The 21,234-nt window shown below is 41.7% G+C and overlaps 1 protein-coding gene across 2 annotated transcripts; it reads left to right on the top strand.

The window, feature by feature from the left end:
- The first annotated feature begins 930 nt into the window (after positions 1 to 930).
- Positions 931 to 20,923, top strand: LOC104475029 (granulocyte-macrophage colony-stimulating factor receptor subunit alpha). 2 transcript variants are annotated; one of them, XM_086740555.1, is made up of 10 exons: positions 931 to 1,011; positions 1,673 to 1,893; positions 9,071 to 9,200; positions 9,287 to 9,462; positions 10,822 to 10,961; positions 14,502 to 14,540; positions 17,285 to 17,414; positions 17,849 to 17,945; positions 18,808 to 18,889; positions 20,721 to 20,923. In XM_086740555.1, exons 2-10 carry the CDS (start codon positions 1,809 to 1,811, stop codon positions 20,793 to 20,795), a joined length of 954 nt encoding a protein of 317 aa, XP_086596681.1. In that variant the 5' UTR covers positions 931 to 1,011; positions 1,673 to 1,808; the 3' UTR covers positions 20,796 to 20,923. The 2 variants fall into 2 exon arrangements, with proteins under 2 accessions (XP_086596681.1, XP_086596690.1); XM_086740564.1 differs by having other exon boundaries at positions 953 to 1,011; positions 1,800 to 1,893.
- The last annotated feature ends 311 nt before the right edge of the window (positions 20,924 to 21,234 follow it).

The raw sequence follows: 21,234 nt of genomic DNA, 5'->3' as shown, positions 1-21,234 counted from the left end.
TCCAGCAGAATGGATCTGCCTTTTTTTTTTTAAGAGGAAAATGTCGATGTATCTTGCTGTTTGAAAAATGTCATTTTTTTTCTAGTGATGCTTCAATTTCAACATGTGAAAAAATGAAATTACTTTATATGGATTATAAATCTTCATATAAGGTAAATTACACTATCTTCTGTGAAGCAAAGCCTTTCAGGGTATCAGTGTGCTTTTCATGACACAAAAAGCGCACATTTTACACTGTTTATAATAATTCTCTCATTTAGAAAATGCACAGTTGTGACCTGAGAAGGGAACAAATGCAGGCCTTGGAGTGGCTTTTTGTACTTGGATCCTTACTACTTGCAATTTTTTGTCTGTTCGTCTGGTGTCTTGTGGTTTGTTTTTTTTTGCCACTGGGAGAAATGAACTGAGAACACTCTGATCACAACTTTTGACAGTGATATATCTTATTTGAAGACTTCATATCCAAGATTTAAAATCCTCTTTTTCCATAGGTTTAAGGAACTTTTGCAATTTGCATTGTCATTTCCCTAAATGCCCTCATAGACCATCCCTACCCAGCGCCCTGGGAATGCCCCACCCTGCCCAGGGCCTAGGATCCCATGTCAGAGGCCATCAGCCTCCCCCCCCCGCCCAGCAACACCACAGCAGGGCCGGTCTCCAGCTCCCCACAGCCCTGTCCTGCAAGGCCATGGGCCCTGCACTGCTGGGCCTACCTGGGCCCATGGCTTAGACTTGGCCGGTCCCCATCCCTTTCCCCAGCAAGGTGCCCAACACCCAGCTGCTGGAATCATGAGTTGTGTAATTACATGAATTTGGTAAGAATTCTAAGGAAGTGATAAACATCATATTTTGCAACACTTCCGATGGTGCAACAGTTCCCCAAAATACAAGTAACAAGGGAGACAGCTCTATCTATAGCTATATAACTGTTTAAAATATGAGTCTTTTCACCTTCTCTGAGCCTGAAGACTATGATAGAATGATGAACAAGAGAAAGGTTTGAAATAGAAGGTAGGTCCATCTTTGTCTTTCCAACTATTTTGTTTGCTGAGGTATTCACTGAAATTCTAGGAAGTCTAGGGCTGGAGGGGTGATGTTTAGATTGGAAGGGAACTTTCAAAACCTAAAAAGCTGTCAGAGGAATACATAGAGCTAAGTTGAATGATGTCTTTGCAAATAAAGAACATAATGCTTCTAAGAAAGGTCCTAGCCACAATTTTTATTTTCTTACTGGGTTTGATACTAAATTTGTAGAAGTTAGACACAGTTCCTAGATCCACTTTTAAGCCTATACTCAGAAACATCCTTGAAAGCGCATGAACTAATGCCCTCATCAAACTTCGCATATTCACCATTGGGTAACTCGAACTGAGTGAAATTGCTGTGAAATTTTGATATTTTCTGTTTGCTGCTGTTTACCCACCTGCTTGACTTCTATCCATCCCAACCTTTGTATATAGCAGATAGATATATAATCTTTAGACCTTAAGATAGCAGTCTTCAAACGTATGTATGCAACGTTTGCGTAGTGCTCTCGAGATCACCAGCTCTATGAATCATCACACAAATGGTTTTGTTACAGAAAAGGACAACTTCTTTAACTTTGTTACTGCTTATTTGAACATTTCTCTCACTGTTTGAGAAGTCTATCTGTAATCTTTCCTCCCACCAGAACTGAGAGATGGCCAGATGGTGTAGGGGCAGACATATGAGCAGGTCAGACTAGACGAATTCAGCGGAGAGTGATTCACCCTGGCATCTTTCACTTTGAGCATGTCTCACTGTTCCCTGTCTCCAAGGAGGAAGAGATGATTGCTCCTCCTGCACTCCTCTCCATGACCCAGTGGATGTTGCTGATCACCCAGTTGTATGTTGGCTTGCACTGCACAGACTGTGAGTAGAACACTTCAGTGGGGCAATCCTCCAAGGTGGAGTGTAACATGCTGCTCATTATGGATAGTTGTACTTAAGTTGCCTTCTGTCTTAGATATGCTTGTTAGTAACCTCTGCAACCAAAAATCTGGGAACCAGTCCTGCACCTTACTGATCCTGTTACATGACAATTAGAGCAGAGATGCCAGACTCACCTATTAGAAATTTGATGATGAATCAGCGCAAAATGGAACTGAGTTGAATGGGCAGCATGAATTTCGCTGAGGACTAGTGTTCAGTGACTGCAAGAGATTTTACTGAGACTGTAATGGTAACTTTGCTGTGTAAAGTTTTAACAGAGATAAATCATTACCCTTTCTTCTTTTTCTTTCATATCCTTAAGTAACTGAAAAAAAAGTATCCTTGAAAGGAACAAGATAGCCTCTGTTTTAGCAGTCCTTTCTAGTTTTTGTTGAGATCTATCTTGGTACTGAGGTATATCTGTCCTCTCTGTCCATTCTTCTGAAATTCTTGCCTTCAGAGGACTTTTGTGGAATCAGAGGCTTGATGGGACTGAGGTGTAAGATTGTATCTTTTCCTAGTTTCAAAAGAACTTTGGTGAGAGGCATCTCACGCTGTGCAGATGATTTTTTTTTAAGTACAAACGACACACGGAATTGGACACATGGGTCCTTACTGACTTACCTGAAACCAAGACATAAGCATTCAGGGACATTGGAGAGTCAGTGATGTGCTTGCTCAGGGCCGATTGGTGTGACACATAAGTCTGTGAAGACATAATATTTCTGAGGTGGCTCCTGAGGGACAAGCAGGTTCATACAATCGTAGAATGGTTTGGATTGAAAGGGAACTTTTAAAGATCATGTAGTTCAACCCCCGTGCCATAAGCAGGGACATTTTTAGCTAGGTCGTGTTGCTCAAAGACCCATCCAACCTGACACTGAACACTTCCAATGACAGGGCATCCACAACTTTCCTGGACAACCTGTTCCAGCATCCCAACACCGTCATCGTAAAAATTTCTTCCTTAAATCCCATATAAATCTAACTTCTTTCAGTTTAAAAACATTATCCTTTGTTCTGTCACTACATACCTTGGTAAAAAGTCTCTCCATGTCTTTTTTATAAGCCCCCTCTATACACTGAAAGGTCATGACATGGTCACCTCAGAGCCTACTCTTCTCCATGCTGAAGAACCTCAACTCTCTCAGCCTCTCTTCAGAAGACAAGTGTTCCAGCCCTCTTATCATTCTTGTGGCCCTCCTCTGGACTCACTCTAACAGCATCCATGTCTTTCTTGTACTGGGGATGCAGTATTCCGGGTGGGGTCTCACAAGAGTAGAGCAGAGGGAGAGAATCACCTCCCTTGACTTGCTGGCTATGCTTCTTTTGATGCAGCCCAGGATAAAATTGGCTTTCTGGATTGCAAACAGACATTACCAGCTCATGTTCAATTTCTCATACGCCAATATCCTCAAGTCCTTCTCCACAGGGCTGCTTTCAACTCCTTCATCCCTCAGTCTGTATTGATATTGGGGATTGCTCTAACCTAGGTGCAGGACCTTGTACTTGGCCTTGTTGAACCCTGTGAGTTTCACATGGGCCCACTCTTTAAGCCTGTCAAGTTTCCTCTGGATGGTATCCCCTTCCCTCTAGCAAATCAACTGACCTGCTCAGTTTGCTGTCATCCACAAACTTGTCAAGTGTGCACTCAATCCCACTGTCTATGACATTGATAAAGATAGATAAAGAAAGACATTGAAGCCCTGGAACGTGTCCAGAGAAGGGCAACAAAGCTGGTGAGGGGTCTGGAGCACAAGTCTTATGAGGAGCGGCTGAGAGAGATGGGATTGTTTAGTCTGGAGAAGAGGAGGCTCAGGGGAGATCTCATTGCACTCTATAGCTTCCTGAAGGCAGGTTGTGATGAGCAGGAATTTGGCCTCTTCTCCCAGGCAACAAGCAGGACCCAAGGAAATGGCCACAAGTTGTACCAGAGGAGGTTTAGATTGAACATGAGGAAAAACTTTTTCTCCCAAAGAGTGGTCAGGCACTGGAATGGCCTGCCCAGGGAGGTGGTGGAGTCGCCGTCCCTGGCAGTGTTCAAGAGGCGGCTTGATGAGGAGCTACAAGATGTGGTTTAGTAGCTGTGGCAGCAATGGTAGTGGGAAGACGGTTGGACTAGATGATCTTATAGGGCCCATCCAACCATGTGATTCTATGATTCTATGATATTAAATAGTATCAGTCCCAGTACCGACCCTTGAGGGACACCAGTCATTGCTGGTTCCACTTGTACTCCACTTGTACTTGACTTGACTTGTACAGTAGCCATTGACTACTGTAAGTCTATGGATGCACCCATCTAGCCAATTCCTTATCATCTAATGGTTCATCTGTCAAACACACATCTCTCCATTTTAGAGGCAAAAATGTTGCGAGGGATTATGCCAAAGGTCTTAGAGAAATCCAGGTAGATGACATTTGCTGCTCTTTCCTTATCCACTGATGGCAGTCAATCCTTTGTAGAGGAGCACTAGATTAGAAAGAACTACAGCCCACTCAGTCTCACCTCTGTGCCTGGCAAGGTCATGGAGCAGATTCTCCTGGAAACCATGCTAAGGCACATGGAAAATAAGGAGGTGATTGCTAACAGTCAACTCAGCTTCACTAAGGGCAAACTGTGCCTGACCAATTTGGTGGCCTTCTATAATGGAATTACAGCATCAGTGAATAAGGGATGACCAACTGACATCATCTACCTGGACTTGTGCAAAGCATTTGACACTGTCCTGCACAACATCCTTCTCTCTAAATTGGAGAGACATGGATTTGATGGACGGACCACTCAGTGGATAAGGAATTGGTTGGATGACCACACTCAAAGAGTTGTGGTCAACAGTTCAATGTCCAGGTGGAGACGAGTGGAGTGCCTCAGGGATTAGTATTGGGACAAACCCTGTTTAACATCTTCGTGGGTGACATGGACAGTGGGACAGAGTGCACCCTCAGCAAGTTCACCAAGGACACCAAGCTGTGTGGTGCAGTCAACATGCTGGAGGGGACAGATGCCATCCAGAGGGACCTTGACAGGCTGGAGAGGCTGCAGGGCCTGTGCAAGCCTCATGAAGTTCAACCAGGCCAAGTGCAAGGTCTTGCACTGGATCAGGGCAATCCTAAGCAGAAATACAGGCTGGATGGAGAACAGGTTGAGAGCAGCCCTGAGGTGAAGGACTTGGGAGTGCTGGTGGATGAAAAACTCAACATGAGCCAGCAATGCGTGCTTGCAGGCCAGAAAACCAGCTACCTCCTGAGCTGCATCAAAAGAAGCATGGCCAGCAGGACAAGGGAGGTGATTCTCCCCCTCTACTCTGCTTTCCTGAGACCCCACCTGGAATACTGCATCCAGCTCTGCAGGCTGCAATATAAGAAGGACATGAATCTGTTGGAGCGTGTCCAGAGGAGGGTCACAAAGATGATCAGAGGGCTGGAGCACCTCTCCTATGAGGACAGGCTGAAAGAGTTGGGGCTGTTCAGCCTGGAGAAGAGGAGGCTCCCGGAAGACCTTATAGCAGCCTTCCAGTACCTCAAGGGGGCTTGTAGGAAAGACAAGGAGAAATTCTTTAACAGAGCCTGTTGTGATAGGACAAGGGGTAATGGTTTTAAAATAGAAGGAGATATATTCAGATTTGATATAAGGAAAACATTTTTTTACACTAAGGGTAGTAGAACACTGGAACAGGTTGCCCAGAGAGGTGGTGGATGCCCCATCCCTGGAAATATTCAAGGCCAGGTTGGACAGGGCTCTGAGCAACCTGATCTAGTCAGGGATATCCCTGCTCCTTGCAGGGGGGTTGGACTAGGTGACCTTTAAATGTCCCTTCCAACCCTAATGATTCTATGATTCTATGATTACTTAGGCACAATTTGCCCTTGGTGATGCCATGTTGGCTGTCTCTAATCACCTCCCTCTCTTCTATATGCTCCACCATAACTTCCAGGGGGATCTGTTGCATGACTTTACTGGATATGGAGGTGAGGCTATAGTTCAGTATTTCCCAGATCCCCTTACAACCCTTTTAAAAAAATGGGTGCAATATTCACTTTTCTGCAGTCATTAAGGACTTCACCTGACTGCCATGACTTTTAAAATATGATGAGGAGTGGCTTGGCAACTACATCAACCAATTCCCTCAGGACCCTATGATGCATCTGCTTGGGTCCCATGGACCTATGTATGCCTATGTTCTTCAGGTGGTCTCAAACCTGATCGCCTCTTGTGATGGGAGGGATTGCACCCTCCCAGTCTCTGCCTTGAGATTCAGACACTTGAGAGATGTGGGAAGAGTAATTGCCAGTGAACATTGAGGCAAGAAATTGCTGAGCACCTCAGCCTTCTCCATGTCAGTTGTCACTAGTTCTCCTGTCTTATATCAGTGGCAATACCTTTCTTTAATCTTTCTTTTCTGACTAATGTACCTGTAGAAGCCCTTATTTTTCACATTCCTTGATGAATTTAGCCTCAGATAAGATCCAGACTTCAGCTCTAATGGAGATCCAAACTTTTGACATCAGACAGGAGATCTAGAACTCAGATCTCATGTAGATGGATTAGTTGAGAAGCAGCATGACTTTCCGAAAAGGCAACTTCTGCAGAGAAGACAGCAAGCTAAGCACTTCCTATTTTGCAATGGCTGTTATGCAAAATAGTTTTCTCTTTCACTGGCCTCTACAAGCTGCACAGATACTTCAAAGCAAGTAATGAACTTATCCTCTTGAGATTACTCTTTTCCCTGTACAGGTATTACTCCTGCCTTAGCTAAGTCCTCTTCCTCTAGAGCCCAAAGCAGTCTCCATCCATTTGGCCAATATTTCTTGTGCATCTGATTGGGTAGGTGATCTCCAAAATAAAGTGGTTTCAGCCACAGGAACTGTAACAGGAAGGTGTTGGTTTTCACAGTCTATTTTGCATGAATCCAGATGAAGCGTTTTACACTACACTATTGTGTCAAGCAAGATGTGTAACACATTTATGGTAAACATTAATGTTTCTATAGGCAGTTTCTAGAAAATTCTGACATTGGAGAACTCCTCTGATACTCCATGCAGTTGTATTGCCCAGTCACAGATTTGTGTAGATTCATATCACTCTCATTTCAACCATCTAAGCATGGAATTTCTAGTCCTGTAAACTCTGACGGGACCTATTAGAGAGGTACAGCCCCTGCTTGAAGGCAGTGTATTCCATGCAATTTATATGCCACTGTCCGTGTCTTCCTTTACCACTGTATAGACAAGGCACCTATATGACTTGACCAAATCAGGTGCTAGTTTTGAGAAAGTTAATGTTAGTGAAGATGAACCTCAAGCCAGCTCCTTGCCCTGGCAATAATTTGTGGGGTATCTCCCTTGTCTTTCAAATAAGTATAAAGCACATTACAGCCTTCTGTTGATTCTTATGAAAGCACATATGGTCTATTTTGAGGCTGGTCAACTGATTTGGTGGACTATGGATAGAAGGAGGGGAGGAATTGCTGTTCCTAACACTGCCATAAAATTTTCTGGAGGGAAACACTGTACTCTTCACCTTGCACTGGTAAAGGTTCATTACCCAAAACTTCTGGGGAGAGAGTTCTTGAGCCTGGGAAGACATCAGTACCTACTTCACCACTGGAGTGGTCCCACTGTTACAAATTGAGCACGAGATTAAGCTCTTTCTACAGGGAGTAGCACTGTGTAAACCAATAGATGAAAAACTAAAAAAGTAAACCTTATGCATGATATTTTTCAAGTAAGGAATATGAAGTGCATGCTTGGAAATATAGCACCTCCTCTGCACAATGGGGCAAGCAGTGAACATGAATGGCACATACTCAAGCATAGGCAGATATATTCTTCAAGGTAATATTTTAGACTTAGGGAAAGGATTTGTTGACTTCCAATGGCCTGGGGGTTAAAGAAAAACTGAAACTCTTCATTCCTTAATTCGTTTCCTGTAGGATGAATAGGTTCACAGACCTAAGTTTCTGTTTCACAGACAATGTTTCTGTGAAAAGGAGTTTCCTATAACTAGCTCAGAAATTTTTTAGTCTTCAGTTGCCATCTTGCTCAACACCATCTTTTTTAATTGCCAGTTCTCTTTTGATGGTTTGTGTAATATTTTATTTACTGCATTTGAATGTCTTAAAAATTATATTAAAAATCCAAGTGAAATAAGTTTGTCGCTGCTGTTTTGAAACTCTTCCTTGAGAAATCTGTGACCCCTTGAATTTTGTAACTTATGGTGTAATGCCCAACACTTTGCAGTGTCCTGTCCACAATAATGAAAGCTCTGACAGAATTTATTCCCCTTTGTATGCGTGGGGTAATATATATGACTGTTAATAAAGTGAGGTACAAGATCTGCTCATTTAAGCAACATGGAGTTGCCATATACAAAATAGCACTACTTCCTGCCTCATCAAGCTCAAAGTATTAGAGGATTCTTTATAAAAGGATGGGTAAGTCATCCTTCCTTTTAAAAGATACATTTAGTCTCCTTACTGACTTTCATTGAGAGTGGAGGTTAAGGAGTAAACGGATATGTTTGTGATTAGGAGGAAAGGCCTCATGTTAATCCGAAGTGGAAGAAGGTATTGCTGCAGAGAACAAACACCTCACAAGTTTATATCTACACCTCCCTGAAGTCTTGAAAAACTTCAGAGCTCTGTACTTGGGTTTCTCTCTCTCTCTCTCTCTCTCTCTGGATTTGACAGGGCACTGAAGAACATCCTTCAAATAGAAATGCTATGGCAGGGTATGGAAGAACAACAGGCAAATGTTTCAGTTTGTGGCATTGTGGCTCCAGTGTCTTCTTTTGAACAGGAATGATTCAAAGCACAGGGGTAGCCACTTCAGGTTTCAGCCTGTACTAGAGCAGTGTAGGGTCCCCTGAGACTTTTTCTATCAGATGCAGCTATAGTCATATCTTTGGAGGATTTAAGCATGACAAATTCTTCATTTAATCTGTCAGTGCAAGTATCTTCCAGTGTTACTACCTAAAATGAAGCAAGTAATTCCTAACCCAAGCAATAACCAGCTGGAGTGGCAGGTGCCTGACAAATCTAAGCGTGTGCCAAGATCCTCCAGCTTGGACAAGTCACACGATTTTCCCTCATCACAGATATTCCTGTGTTGGCAGGCATGAATGGGTCGGCCATTGAAAACTTCTCCTGTGTGATTTATAACGTTTCCCTCATGAACTGCACTTGGCAGGCAGGCAGGGATGCTCCAGGAGATACCCAATATTTTCTCTACTGGCAGAAATCAAGGTAAGTAGGTCTGCTTGAGTCTAGGGAAGTCTGAATTCTCATTTGACACATCACACTGTTTAACCGAAGTACCTTGCTATGCACAGATATGATGATGCAATGGAATGTGAGCTTTACATTAAAGATGAAAACGGCAGAAATATGGGATGTAGATTCCAAAATGTGAGAATAAAGAATGAAACAGCTTATTTCCTGGTGAACGGGTCTAGCAAAGACTCCTTGATCCAGTTCTACAATAAGTCAATTCAACTGTATAAGATTGGTAAGTAAATAATTTATTTCTGTTTTATTTTCATTGTTATATGATGATAGTAGAGTATTTATCTCTGAGAAAGAACCAAGTACCCTGTCTCACCTAGAGTCAAAAGTAAGAAAGTATGACCTTTTCAAGAAAAGAGCAATGAAGGACATGAAGCAAGAAAGCTCCAGAGCTGCAGCTAGCCTCAGATTCTTTAGCAATATACCATTACTGGTTTTAGGCCTTTCTCCAGCAAGGTCCACAGGACTTAAGAGATACTACTTCCCTCTCTGTCCTTTCAATGATGACCAAAGACCTTTCAAAAAAGGAGACTTTTCAGAAGTTTATCTGAGCGCTGATTTCTCCTTCTCATTGCCAGTGGGGATGGCATACACCGACACCATAATCACGATTAAAGAAATTAATATGTGTACAAAACACCCCAGGTTTTCATGTGCTCTTTCACATGTGGTGTTTTGCTTGGAAGCATCCTGTGCAATGACTTTTATTGTGGCAAAGTCTTTTTGGCAAAGTCCCACTGCTTTTGATGTTGCCTCAAAAAAAATGGACAAACAAGGCTTCGTTCCATAAGGACAAGGAATTGAGCTGTAGTGTCATTCATGGCAGATGAACCAAGACTGTTCTTTGACCAAACAGCCCAACACAAATACACCCAGCCTGTCTCTAAATATTGAAGTAAATTAGCAGTATAGCTGAAATGAAGATTTCCTCTATCAGCCTTTTATCACCCTTACTGTCGTGAGTGGCTGTCTTTTGCTGTTACAATAGTCAAGTCCTTGGTGATGATCAAAATATAAAGGTCATCATATTTTTGCTCCTATCTGTGAATTTAGGGAAGATAAGTGAAGAAGTTGGCTAGATTCTTAAAATTGAAGCATCATTCTTAAATTTGTATGGCTAATTTTTTTTGGAAGGGAGGAATAAACTGCATAGTTCACAACACCAAGCAAAGAAAACCTTCATATCACAGAAGCATTTTGTGAGGAGGCTTGAATAAAGAAATGACCTTTGGATTTCTTATAGTATGGTTATCATTAGCTTGTTCTTCTGCAGTAAAATCATCCTTATAAGAAGAAGACAGGACTCTACCTTATTCATCTGGAAAAGTATATGGAGGGCGTTTGTATCTTTGTATGCTTCTAAGTCACATTCCCTGGCTTAGTCCCTGTTTATTCTGATCCTAGGGACAAGATTTAAAGAACTTTGGTCTTTCAACTATTTCTAACAGACTTCCTAAGAAATATTGATACAAATAAGTATCTTTCTTCATAGAGGTGTTTCTTGCAATTGCACTCTCTTTTATCAAAGCAAAAAGAGGTCAGGTGATTTCAATTATTTGAATTCCTGGTTATATCATTTCAGAAAAGCTCTTGCCTCCATCAAATATCACTGTCAACTGTGATGAAACTAAAAATGATTGCATAATTCAATGGCAACGACCCCAAATAGATCATTCTAACAAAGACAAATGTTTTAAGTATGAAATCAACATAAAGTATAAGGTAAGAGGAATTTCTTCACCTACATTTAAAAATAATACATATGTTTGCATTTACCAATGAAATGGATAGAAAGAAAATCAGTCTCTCTTGTATGGTGTAGTCTTCCGCATACGTAGAAACATATTCCTTTGTGGTTGTGCCTTTCAGGCACCCTGTTGTGCCATGCTGCCCCGTTTTTTTATCCCTGTTCCTCTGTGTGAGATATTGCTGGAGATACGCTGGTTGAGTGTGACTATGTGGGACTAAGAGGAGAAGCATGGTTAATCAACATTTGAACATATCACAGTTTTGGCTGTGTCAAAACTCTGAAAAGGCACTTCTTTCACTAAGAACTGTTGGAGCAGTCCTGGATTGGAGTCCTTCCAGTGCTGTCTGCGTCTCTGTGAAAGGGCAGAACTCAGCTGTAGATACTGGACAGAGAAATGTGCATCCACTTAACATGTATGAGGTGATGGAGGTGAATGAAATTTCTCTACATATGAAATATAAATAGCTTATCCAGATATCATATACAAGCAATACACCTGTTGGTCTGAGAGCTGAAGTTGTATAATGCTAAACAAAAGGAAAACAAATGTGAGAGAAAGCAGAAAGGCAGTGTAAATAAGCACAGATTACTGAGAGAATAAATAAAGCTACTGAAAGCCAAATTCAGACCTTGGCTTTACAAGTTTTGTGCAGCAATAGGGAAGGAGTGAGATGGCTTTGTTCCGCTGCAAGAGTAGTTCCTAACCATAACTGGGGCAGAATTGCGTCAAATGACCACAGGGTGGCAGATAGTGACTACAAAGGAAAAGTTTGACTGTACTACAACCAGACTTGGCCACTTGGTGGCTGACTGAAGGCAGTCCCTAGACTTCTGTTTCTTGGAAATTCTTAGTCTGGATCGGGTTTACTATTTCATAGATAAATTTTCTTGCAAGTCCAACTAACTGCTGCATAACTGTGTTACTTCTCCAAATCCCTTGGTCGTTGCAGCAAAGAAAGCTTATAGAAAAGCCTGTGTGACACTGGAATACAAGTGCATTGCCGTAAAGCAATACATACTTCCTAAAGTCTTTCAATATGCCTAATATTCAGTTTATAAAGAACACTCAGCTTACATGTAGTGTGAACTGTCTAGCATTTTTAAAATAATCATTAGTAATTTTCATGTTACTCATTATGTAAAGGTCCAGCAATTACAGTATTCCAAAATTTATTGTTTTACCACTGCCAGGTATTTACAGTTACCCTTTAAACTTTATTTTCACAATTGGAAGTTACTTGCATTGGAACCAAACAGAAAAGGGATTATACCATGCATAACATAATTTCCATCACATTTTTTCATGTCTGATGTTAATAAATTGAATTTGCTGAGAATCTTGGATTGTTCCTCAGCAATGTTTCAAGTTAGGGCTTTATAGATCAGGATATCTGGGAAACATGAAAGCAAACATTACCAGTGAAAACTGAGCCAAAATAGTACCAAATACCACAGCCTTTCCCATGTCCCTTGTCACTAGGTTCCCTCAACTCAGTGAGCAACAGGTTTGCATTCTCCTTAACCTCCCTTTTGCATTCATAAAAACCTTTCACCTCCCTCATTAGTCTCAACTCCAGCTGAGCTTTGGCTTTCCTGACACCTTTCCTGCATGTGCAGATTATGCCTTTGTATTCTGCCCAAATCCCTTCTTCTACCTTCTGCATACTTCCTTTTTGTCTCTGAGCTCAGACTCAAGCTTCATGTCCTGCCATGCTCACCTGGTGCACCTGCTCAATTTTCTGCACACCAGAATGGACCGTTCTTGTGCTCTGAGGAGGCTGTTCACGTAGATCAACAAGCAACTTTGCCCTCCAGGGAAGTCTCTTGAGTACTAAGGCCTGTGGCTGTGAAGCTTTCTCAAGTGGCCTGGAGAGGGTCTTACCTGCTTCCTTTTCTTGATCAGGAGATCTGGAACAAACACCTACTACTTGTTACCTGTGTTGGTCTGTCCTCTGCTGCCCACTCACAAGCTCTCTTACTGGTTCATATCTGTCCCAAGACAGAGCTCTATGTATTCAAAGCAATCTTTTATATAGAGCAAAAGGACCAGGTTAGCAAGCCTGTTTGCAAGGACATTCTCACCTCACTTGGTGGGATGCATCGCATGCCTGCTCAGTAGCCCCAGTTTCTCTAAAAGGGTCCCAAGGTTGTAGAAGCCAAAGCTCTGCCTGTGACACCAGCCATTCAGACAGCTGTTGACCTGGTGGGTGAGTTCCATTCTGCTCAAGCCTCTCCCTCTCACTAGAAGGACTGAGGAGACACCATCTGAGCTTCCTGCCCTTCACCATCCCCCAGTGCTCTGCAATCACCCTTGAAAGCATCCAGGTCACCCTGGACATATCATTGATGCCCACACAGAAGAGCAGGAAGGGGTTCAATGACCAAATAAGTCTGGCAGTCCTTCTGCAGCATCCTGGATCCTGGCCCCTGGCAAGCAACAGACCTCCATCAGGTCACTCTAGTAGATTGGTGCCACCATCCCCTGCAGGATAGAGTCTCTTTTAACTATCCCACACATTTTCTTCTTCATTTTTTTTTAAACATAGTGCCCTTTGATACATCTCTTCTTCCAAAATTTGCAAAAGACCAGCTGTCCTTCCGGAACGCCACTTTCTGAAGTCTTCAATGACATCACTGTTTTCATTTCTCATATATTATTTTAGTATAAACATAAAAAAACCTGAGACTATATTGTTGCACTTTGTCCTGGATTGATTCCTGTGCTTAACCTAGCTTGTTTATAGACTGTAGAAGCTTCTGTACAGCAGCACACCTTTCAAATTCATGTTCAGGTGCCACATGAGCAGGCATGCAGTCATTTGATAAAACAAGTTTGGATTAATTTCATTTTGTTTTAAACTGGAGCAATACAGAAGGTAAAATAATTTATTTAAAAATACATAACTGGCAGTCTAATGGAGATGATACAGTCTGCAGTCATTAGTTCCATGTGGTCACTACATGACATAGTAGTCATTATGGCTATTCAGAAGAGATGAGTTAATTTTCTATCTATCAAAAATATAGTTCGAGGGCAGCCTAAAATATCTGTTAATCCACATCAGTCCTGAATTTTTCATCTGGGGGAAAGGGAAACAATCTTTACATAGTATTTCCAATTAACTATAATGGCATTTATTGTAAAATACAAACAAAAAAAAAGTTTATTTCACAGATTGTTATACTTTTTTTTTTTTTTCCCTAATGTGTGTAAAAATAAAGCTACAGTTTTCATTCGGGTCTGGTATCTGCAATAAAATCTATTTCTCAACTCTGGTGGTAAGGAAAACAGATACTTTTCCATAGAAGAATTATTTACTATATAAACATGGCATTTGTTGACCTAAATTGTGTATTAGATACTAAATGTTAGATAAATTACTAGTTCTTCTGGACAAACTGTCACGTAGTTAAGAAAGGGTAATGCAGAAAAAGGGGACAGTAGATAAAAATTACTTATTATCTCAACACAAAACAAGCAATCATAAAAATATTTTTTTCTCGGTTTACAGGATAATCCTGAGGGAAAAATCAAATATACTTCTGTACAAGTAAGTCTGCTTGTTCTATTAATCAGCAATACATGCTAGTTACATAGCAATCTCTGAAAAGTAAATATTATGCAAATGCCTTTAAATCACTATATTTTCAGTGTCCTGTGCATTATGGGATCCTTATTTATAAATTTCATGAATGTGTCAAACTGCTAAGTCATCATGATGTTTGTCATTTATTATGCATTCAAGGGCAGATCTTTATTACTACTCTGTAAGTATTTTGAAGAACATTCCATTTTACATCATATTGTTCACTCTCCCCTTCAAATACTTGGATCAGAATTTGAAGTCATACATCACTGTCGTAGTTCAGCCCCGATCGGACCAGACTACGCAGTCTCTCTCTCACTCCCCCCACACTCCGAGAGAATAGGGAGAGAAAATATAAGGAAAAACGGCTCAAGGTTTGAGATAAGGACAGGGAGAAATCCTTAAAGTTACCGTCACGGGCAAAACAGACCCAACTTGGGGAAAACTATTCATTTATTACTACAAACAGCAGGATAATGAGACAGAGAACAAGATAACCTCCCCCCAACCCCCCCCTTCCCGAGCTTAACATTATCTCTACTACCTTCCCCTCCCGAGCGGCACAGGGGGGAAGAGGGAATGGGGGTTGCAGTCAGTTCATCATACGTTGTTTTACGCCGCTGCTTCATGGTTGGGGGAAGAACTCCTCGCATTCCTCCCCTGCTCCGTTGTGGGGTCCCACCCCTACGCCACAGTCCTTTGTGGAACTGCTCCGGTGTGGGTCATGTCTTCCACGGGTGCAGTCTCTCCAGAACAGCTGTCCCAGCGGGCCCTCCACGGGCCACAGCTGCCTTCAGGCATCCACCTCCCCCGGTACAGGGTCCTTCACGGGCTCCAAGTGGATCTCTGTTCCTCCGTGGACCTCCATGGGCTGCAGGGGGACAACCTGCTCCACCATGGTTGTCACCACAGGCTGCAGGGGAATCTTGGCCAGGAGCCGCATTACTCCTCCCCCTCCTTCTGAACTGACCTTGGCGTCTGCAGCCGTTCCTCACAACAGGCTGGTAGATGTCTCTCAGGATCTTTTTTTACATCTTATTCACTTCTCATCTCCTTTCCACTTCTTGTAGCCGGACTGGACCGAGTCGGGCCCAGTCTACTGCCTGGCGAGAGGCCAGAGGGTGAGGCCTGCAAGGCCCATGAGGCCTGCGCCTCCCCCTCTGCGCCTCTGCCCCCACTCAGCTTCTTCACATCTTCTCTTCTCTCTCCTTTTTTTCTGTTTTCCCATTCTTAAATACGTTATCGCAGAGGCGTTATCACGAGACATTCTGCTACCAATCGGCTCGGCCTTGGCCAGCAGTGGGTCCGCCCTAGGCCTGGCCAAGTCCCCTGAACAAAGGGGAGTGACTTCTAGCAGTTTCCTACAGAAGCTACCACCTTAGGCCCCCCCTCACTAACAAAACCATGACAATCAGTGACAGCAGAGAGAAGAGATAGAGAGAAGATACCTCCTAGGAATTTAATTTTTTTCTGTGAAAAACAAAGACCGCAAAAGCCCTTTGAGATCCTTTGGGATAGAGGCTGCCCTTCAGGTGTGCTGCACCTCCTTCTAATCAGTGCAGCTTGCACATGCCACCACTATCCCGAAAGTATCTGAGAGCAGGCACATTTTCAGTAAATTGTAGTAACACTAAGTATTGCAGTCTTCTATTTGTTTTACAGGTTTGGCTAGAAAGTTATGTTTTTCCTGAAAAGTCATAATGCAAAGACTGAGGAAGGTGAGATGCATGCACTTTATTCCTCAAATCACACAATTCTAGCTGTTTTGAAATGAGACAATTCAAGACACTTTTCTGCCTATGTCTATGTGGCCAGCAGGTCGAGGGAGGTGATTCTCCCCCTCTACTCTGCCCTGGTGAGAGCCCACCTGGAGTACTGTGTCCAGTTCTGGAGCCCCCAACACAAGAAGGACATGGACCAGTTGGAGAAGGTCCACAGGAGGGCCACAAAGATGATAAAAGGGCTGGAGCACCTCTCCTATGAGGACAGGCTGAGAGAGTTGGGGCTGTTCAGCCTGGAGAAGAGGAGGCTCCAGGGAGACGTTATAGTGGCCTTCCAGTACCTCAAGGGGGCCTATAAGAAAGATGGGGAGAGGCTGTTCAGTAGGGCCTGTTGCAATAGGACAAGGAGTAATGGTTTTAAAATAGTGGGGGGTAGACTTAGATTGGAAATTAGGAAAAAATTCTTTATAATGCGAGTTATAGAATACTGGAACAGGTTGCCCAGAGAGGTGGTGGAAGCCCCATCCCTGGAAACATTCAAGGCCAGGCTGGATGAGGCTCTGAGCAACCTGATCTAGTCAGGGATGTCCCTACTCCTTGCAGGGGGGTTGGACTAGATGACCTTTGAAGGTCCCTTCCAACCCTAACCATTCTATGATTCTATGATTCTATGTGCCAAGAAGAATTATCAATAGATCGGACTACATCATAAGAAATAAAAGGATATCGTTTATAAGATGAAAAGCTTCTAAACATAAAAATTTACTGAGTGGCAGGTTATTTTTTTAAAGGAGATACACAGATGTGTACATACTACATACATAACAAACATGTATATGTTCTACTTTTTGCTTTGTAACAGCACTGTACTTTAACAAGTCATGCTCTCCTAGCCGTGTAGAAGTTTCACTGGTAAATGGCACTTGTGTATTATCAACACTTGGATATGCAACAAAGAAAAACAACTCAGTTTTGCTTTGTCTTTAGGAAGGGGGGAGTAGTCACACATTTCAAAGATTTAATACAAGAAAGAAGTACCTCTTGAAAATGAGAACAGCCGGCAGTACATGCTTTGTGACCTCAGCCTGGGGGGAGTGGAGTGCACCTGTTGAGTTTGGTAAGAACAAAAATCCATCCTTTGGGCTACTCTTCCCCCAGCGATGTCCTGTCTGCCTCACACATCACTGTGCATCTACAGACACACAAACATATAAAGGCTTGACAAACATTTTGTTTCCCTCCACATCATTGAGAAGAAGAGGAGGAAGAAAATTAATACATCTCTTAACACTCTGACATTGGAAATCAATACAACAAGTTACACTGAAGTGTAACTTGCTTAACTGAAGTGTGTACTTGCTTACAACAGACAAACAGGCTCAATGTCAATCCTTCCCAGCAGACGTTACCGCTAAGGTGCTGAATTAAAGAGTTGATTTTTATACCAACTGAAAACTTTCAGACTGACATTTACCAATCAATCATCAGAGTAGATGTCTGACACAGCTGCGCATCTATAGCAATAATACTTTATGACTGTTTCTTTTTCAGGAAATGAAGAAATTATTCCTTCTTCAGTATGGATTTTACTTGTGGTAGCAGCTGTGACCATCTCAGTGGCAATTCTAGCAATTTTGTTCTGCAAAAGGTAGAATTAATCTATACATTTATTTTATTTCATGTGACTGTGTGAAACATCCACAGTTCTTAAATAAATAAAGTAGAGATGTCTCTGTAGTATAGATAAAACTTTTTCACTCACACTGTAGTAGAAATTAGTTCAAATGAATGATCCTGAGGCAAGTACTATAATGGTGACGCCCAAAATCCCTCCCCAGCTGATTCAGACAACTTTTTCCAGGGCCTCTTCTGCCAATGTGGCAAGGAAAGCAGTTATATGCAATTACTTATATTAAGAGTACAGCTGCTCTGAATATTTGCAAGGTAGACTGTCTATGCAATAGGTTCTCTGATTTCTTGAACTGCTGAATTATTGCAAACACCGAGGTTGATTGTACTTACCAGTAAACATTCTTCAATGGTCACTAGAATTGTCCTAGCAAACCTAATGTATCTGAAAGAACATATGCTAAGAGGCTTGCTTCTTGAAATAAAGCATGTAAGTGAAACAGAAAGAAAGAGAATATTCTACTCTATTGTGGACTTTGTGTAGAAATATGCAATAATTCAGAGAGGATAGTGTTAGTCTAACGTGTTAAATTTTTGCACCCACTTTTCACTGGTTGTAATCTCTTAAAGAGCAGGACAAATTCCTTTTCCTTTCAAAGAAGAAAATAACTACTAGTAAATCTTTAACCAAAAATGAAACTATTACCTTCCATATTCTTAATCTTTTCCTGACATGTTTTCATTCTGTGATGAGATTATGTATATTTTTAATTTCTCTTCTGTCCTGGAAGAGGAAGACAAGAGCTGACTCAAGGGTGCCCTGGTTTTGAAAGGACAGTTACTTAATTTTTCCTTTCTATTGCATCCCTTTTGATCTCCAGGACTGGCTGTTGGAAAGCAGCATTTTCACAAATCCCAGAGCCAAAAAATGCATTTTGTGGACTATCTGATACAAATCCAGAGGTATGTTGTCTTTCTATTTTATATTGAAATACGTACAAGACTCTACTGCAGGTATTTTTTAAAATTATAAGGAGCTTAACACAAAGAATAACTCCTCTCTTTGCCCTGTCTTGTGGAATACAAGAGAAAATCAGCAGGCAAGTTTGCTAAGGGAAGGCAAATGAAGTGCTCTTCCAGAACCAGGGGGTTTCTCCCATTCCAGTCTCAGAGGTGCAGGGTCTGATGGTCCCATTGGTAGGTCCAGTTAGCAGCAAAGGCTGTGCATTTTCCCAACACGAGGCACTGTCATGGTTTAGCTACAGTCAGCAATCGAGTACCACACAGTTGCTCAATCAGCCTCTCCCCAGGGGATAGGAGAGAGGATCAGGGAGAAAACTCATGCGTTGAGATAAAGACAGTTTATTAGGATAGCAAAGGAAAAGATAATAATATATATATAAATAATTGAAATAATAATAATAATTTAAAAATTCAAACACACAAAACAAACAAACAAACAAAACTGAATGATGCACAGTTTCTCACCACCTGATGACCTGATGATCAATACAGCCCGTCCCAAGCAGCAATCACAGAACCAAAAAAAAAAAACTGTAAATGATCCTGGAATAATTCTGAACAGCGAGGAAAAAAAAAAAAAAAAGACAGATCACCAACTCACTCCCCACTTAAATACTCAGCAGGTTGTTTATGGCATGGAATACTCTCTTTGGCCAGTTTGGGTCAACTATTCTGGCTATATCCCAGCTTCCTGTACCTGCACCTTAGTGACACCTGGGAAGCCAGACAGTGATCTTGGTCTCTTTAGCAACAAATAAAAACACCAGTGTGTTTATCAACATTCTTCACATACCAAATCCAAAACACATCAGCTGCTGAGAGGAAAATTAACTCCATCTTAGTTGAAACCAGGACAGGTGCACACATGTACAATGACACACACAGAGTCTCTAATGCAGCCAGCCACAAAGACCAGCACAGGTGCCTTTACCAGGACCACATCCACACCAGCAGCAGTCACATCAATAGGGTCACAGACATCCCAGTCTTCCTGCTTTTCTCCAGCTGAGCAGAGCTGAAGTTTGCCAGTGAGACGTGCATATCCCCTCACTCTCTTCATTCACAACAACCATAAATTCATGGATTCCTCACTCCTGATCTCTGTGTTGGGACCCTTGGTCCAAACATCAGGTCACCAGCTCTCACCTTGGGTCTCTCCAGTTGCAAGTCTCTCCCACTCACCCATTAGTCCAGCTAACAAAGTTTTCTATCAAGCTAGACACACATGACAGAAAGCAAGGTGATACAGAAAACGGTTCATAATAGGATTTTGTAAGGTAACAGGACAAACTGTGATGGTCACATACAGCATTTGACCAGACCAGCATACTAACCAGCAACTCACTTGTGCTCTCTTTTCTTGCACAGCAGTTTATCGTGTTATGTCCAGTCGTTTCTCATGGTCTGTTCAATTAGCTGAACTTCAGACCAACGTGTACTTATCTACTTTCACATCTTAATGAAGTTAATTCTTCTGTATTAATTAGTTTGAGATGATTTGTGGTAATCTGCATGGTGCATGGGAGGAAAGCACACGTTCTCCCTGTCCACTTCCAGGCTAGTCAAAAATCATGTGTCAGCATTACAAAGTTGCTGAAATGTCACTGCTGTGTCCAACTAAGGAAAGCCTATCACCTAAGAAACAAATAAATGAAATATTTCTAAAAAATATGCAACAAAAGTTGAAATGCTCTCAGAATTGTGCATAAGGAAGTAAAGGCTGACCTAACCTTATGTACAAAACTAATGGAAGTTTTTCTTTTCCTTTCAGCTGATGGAGACTAAATTTCAGTCACTAGCATCTGAAAATGAAGAGATAATACTAGTTGCTGATGTAGTGAAATAACCAAGAAAAAAGGGGGAATTTGAAAGTGCATTTCTTAGTTTAGGCAACTATATTCCTGTGGAAAGTCAGAATAACATATAGGCTTTCTTCACTTTCTTCTTTTTCTTGGCAAAAACAGTAGTGCAGCCAAAAGATACCTCGCATGAAATTTTTTTTTTAATTGCCATTGTATGTACTTTCAATTTTGGCTAACTTTAACTTTTGGCCTGGGTAAATTGTCCTTATTGGATATATTCCATTTTGTGACTATGATTGAAATATTTCAGTCAAGAAGTTTTAGTAATATTTTAATTTGTTTAAGGAAAAATAACGGGTTTGTCTCATATTCAAAAGAATAAGTATGAATTTATTGAGATTAATAAAAACTTTTAAAAAAATTTCTGGCGCCTGAATGCCATTGTTCTACTATAAAGAATGGGCCTATTCATACTTGAAGTTT

The sequence above is a fragment of the Chlamydotis macqueenii genome, chromosome 1 (assembly GCF_036417535.1).
Source record: "Chlamydotis macqueenii isolate bChlMac1 chromosome 1, bChlMac1.mat, whole genome shotgun sequence".
Classification (NCBI taxonomy): Eukaryota; Metazoa; Chordata; class Aves; order Otidiformes; family Otididae; genus Chlamydotis; species Chlamydotis macqueenii.
The sequence above is the reverse complement of the archived record's forward strand: the minus strand, read 5'-3'. Positions and strand labels throughout refer to the sequence as shown.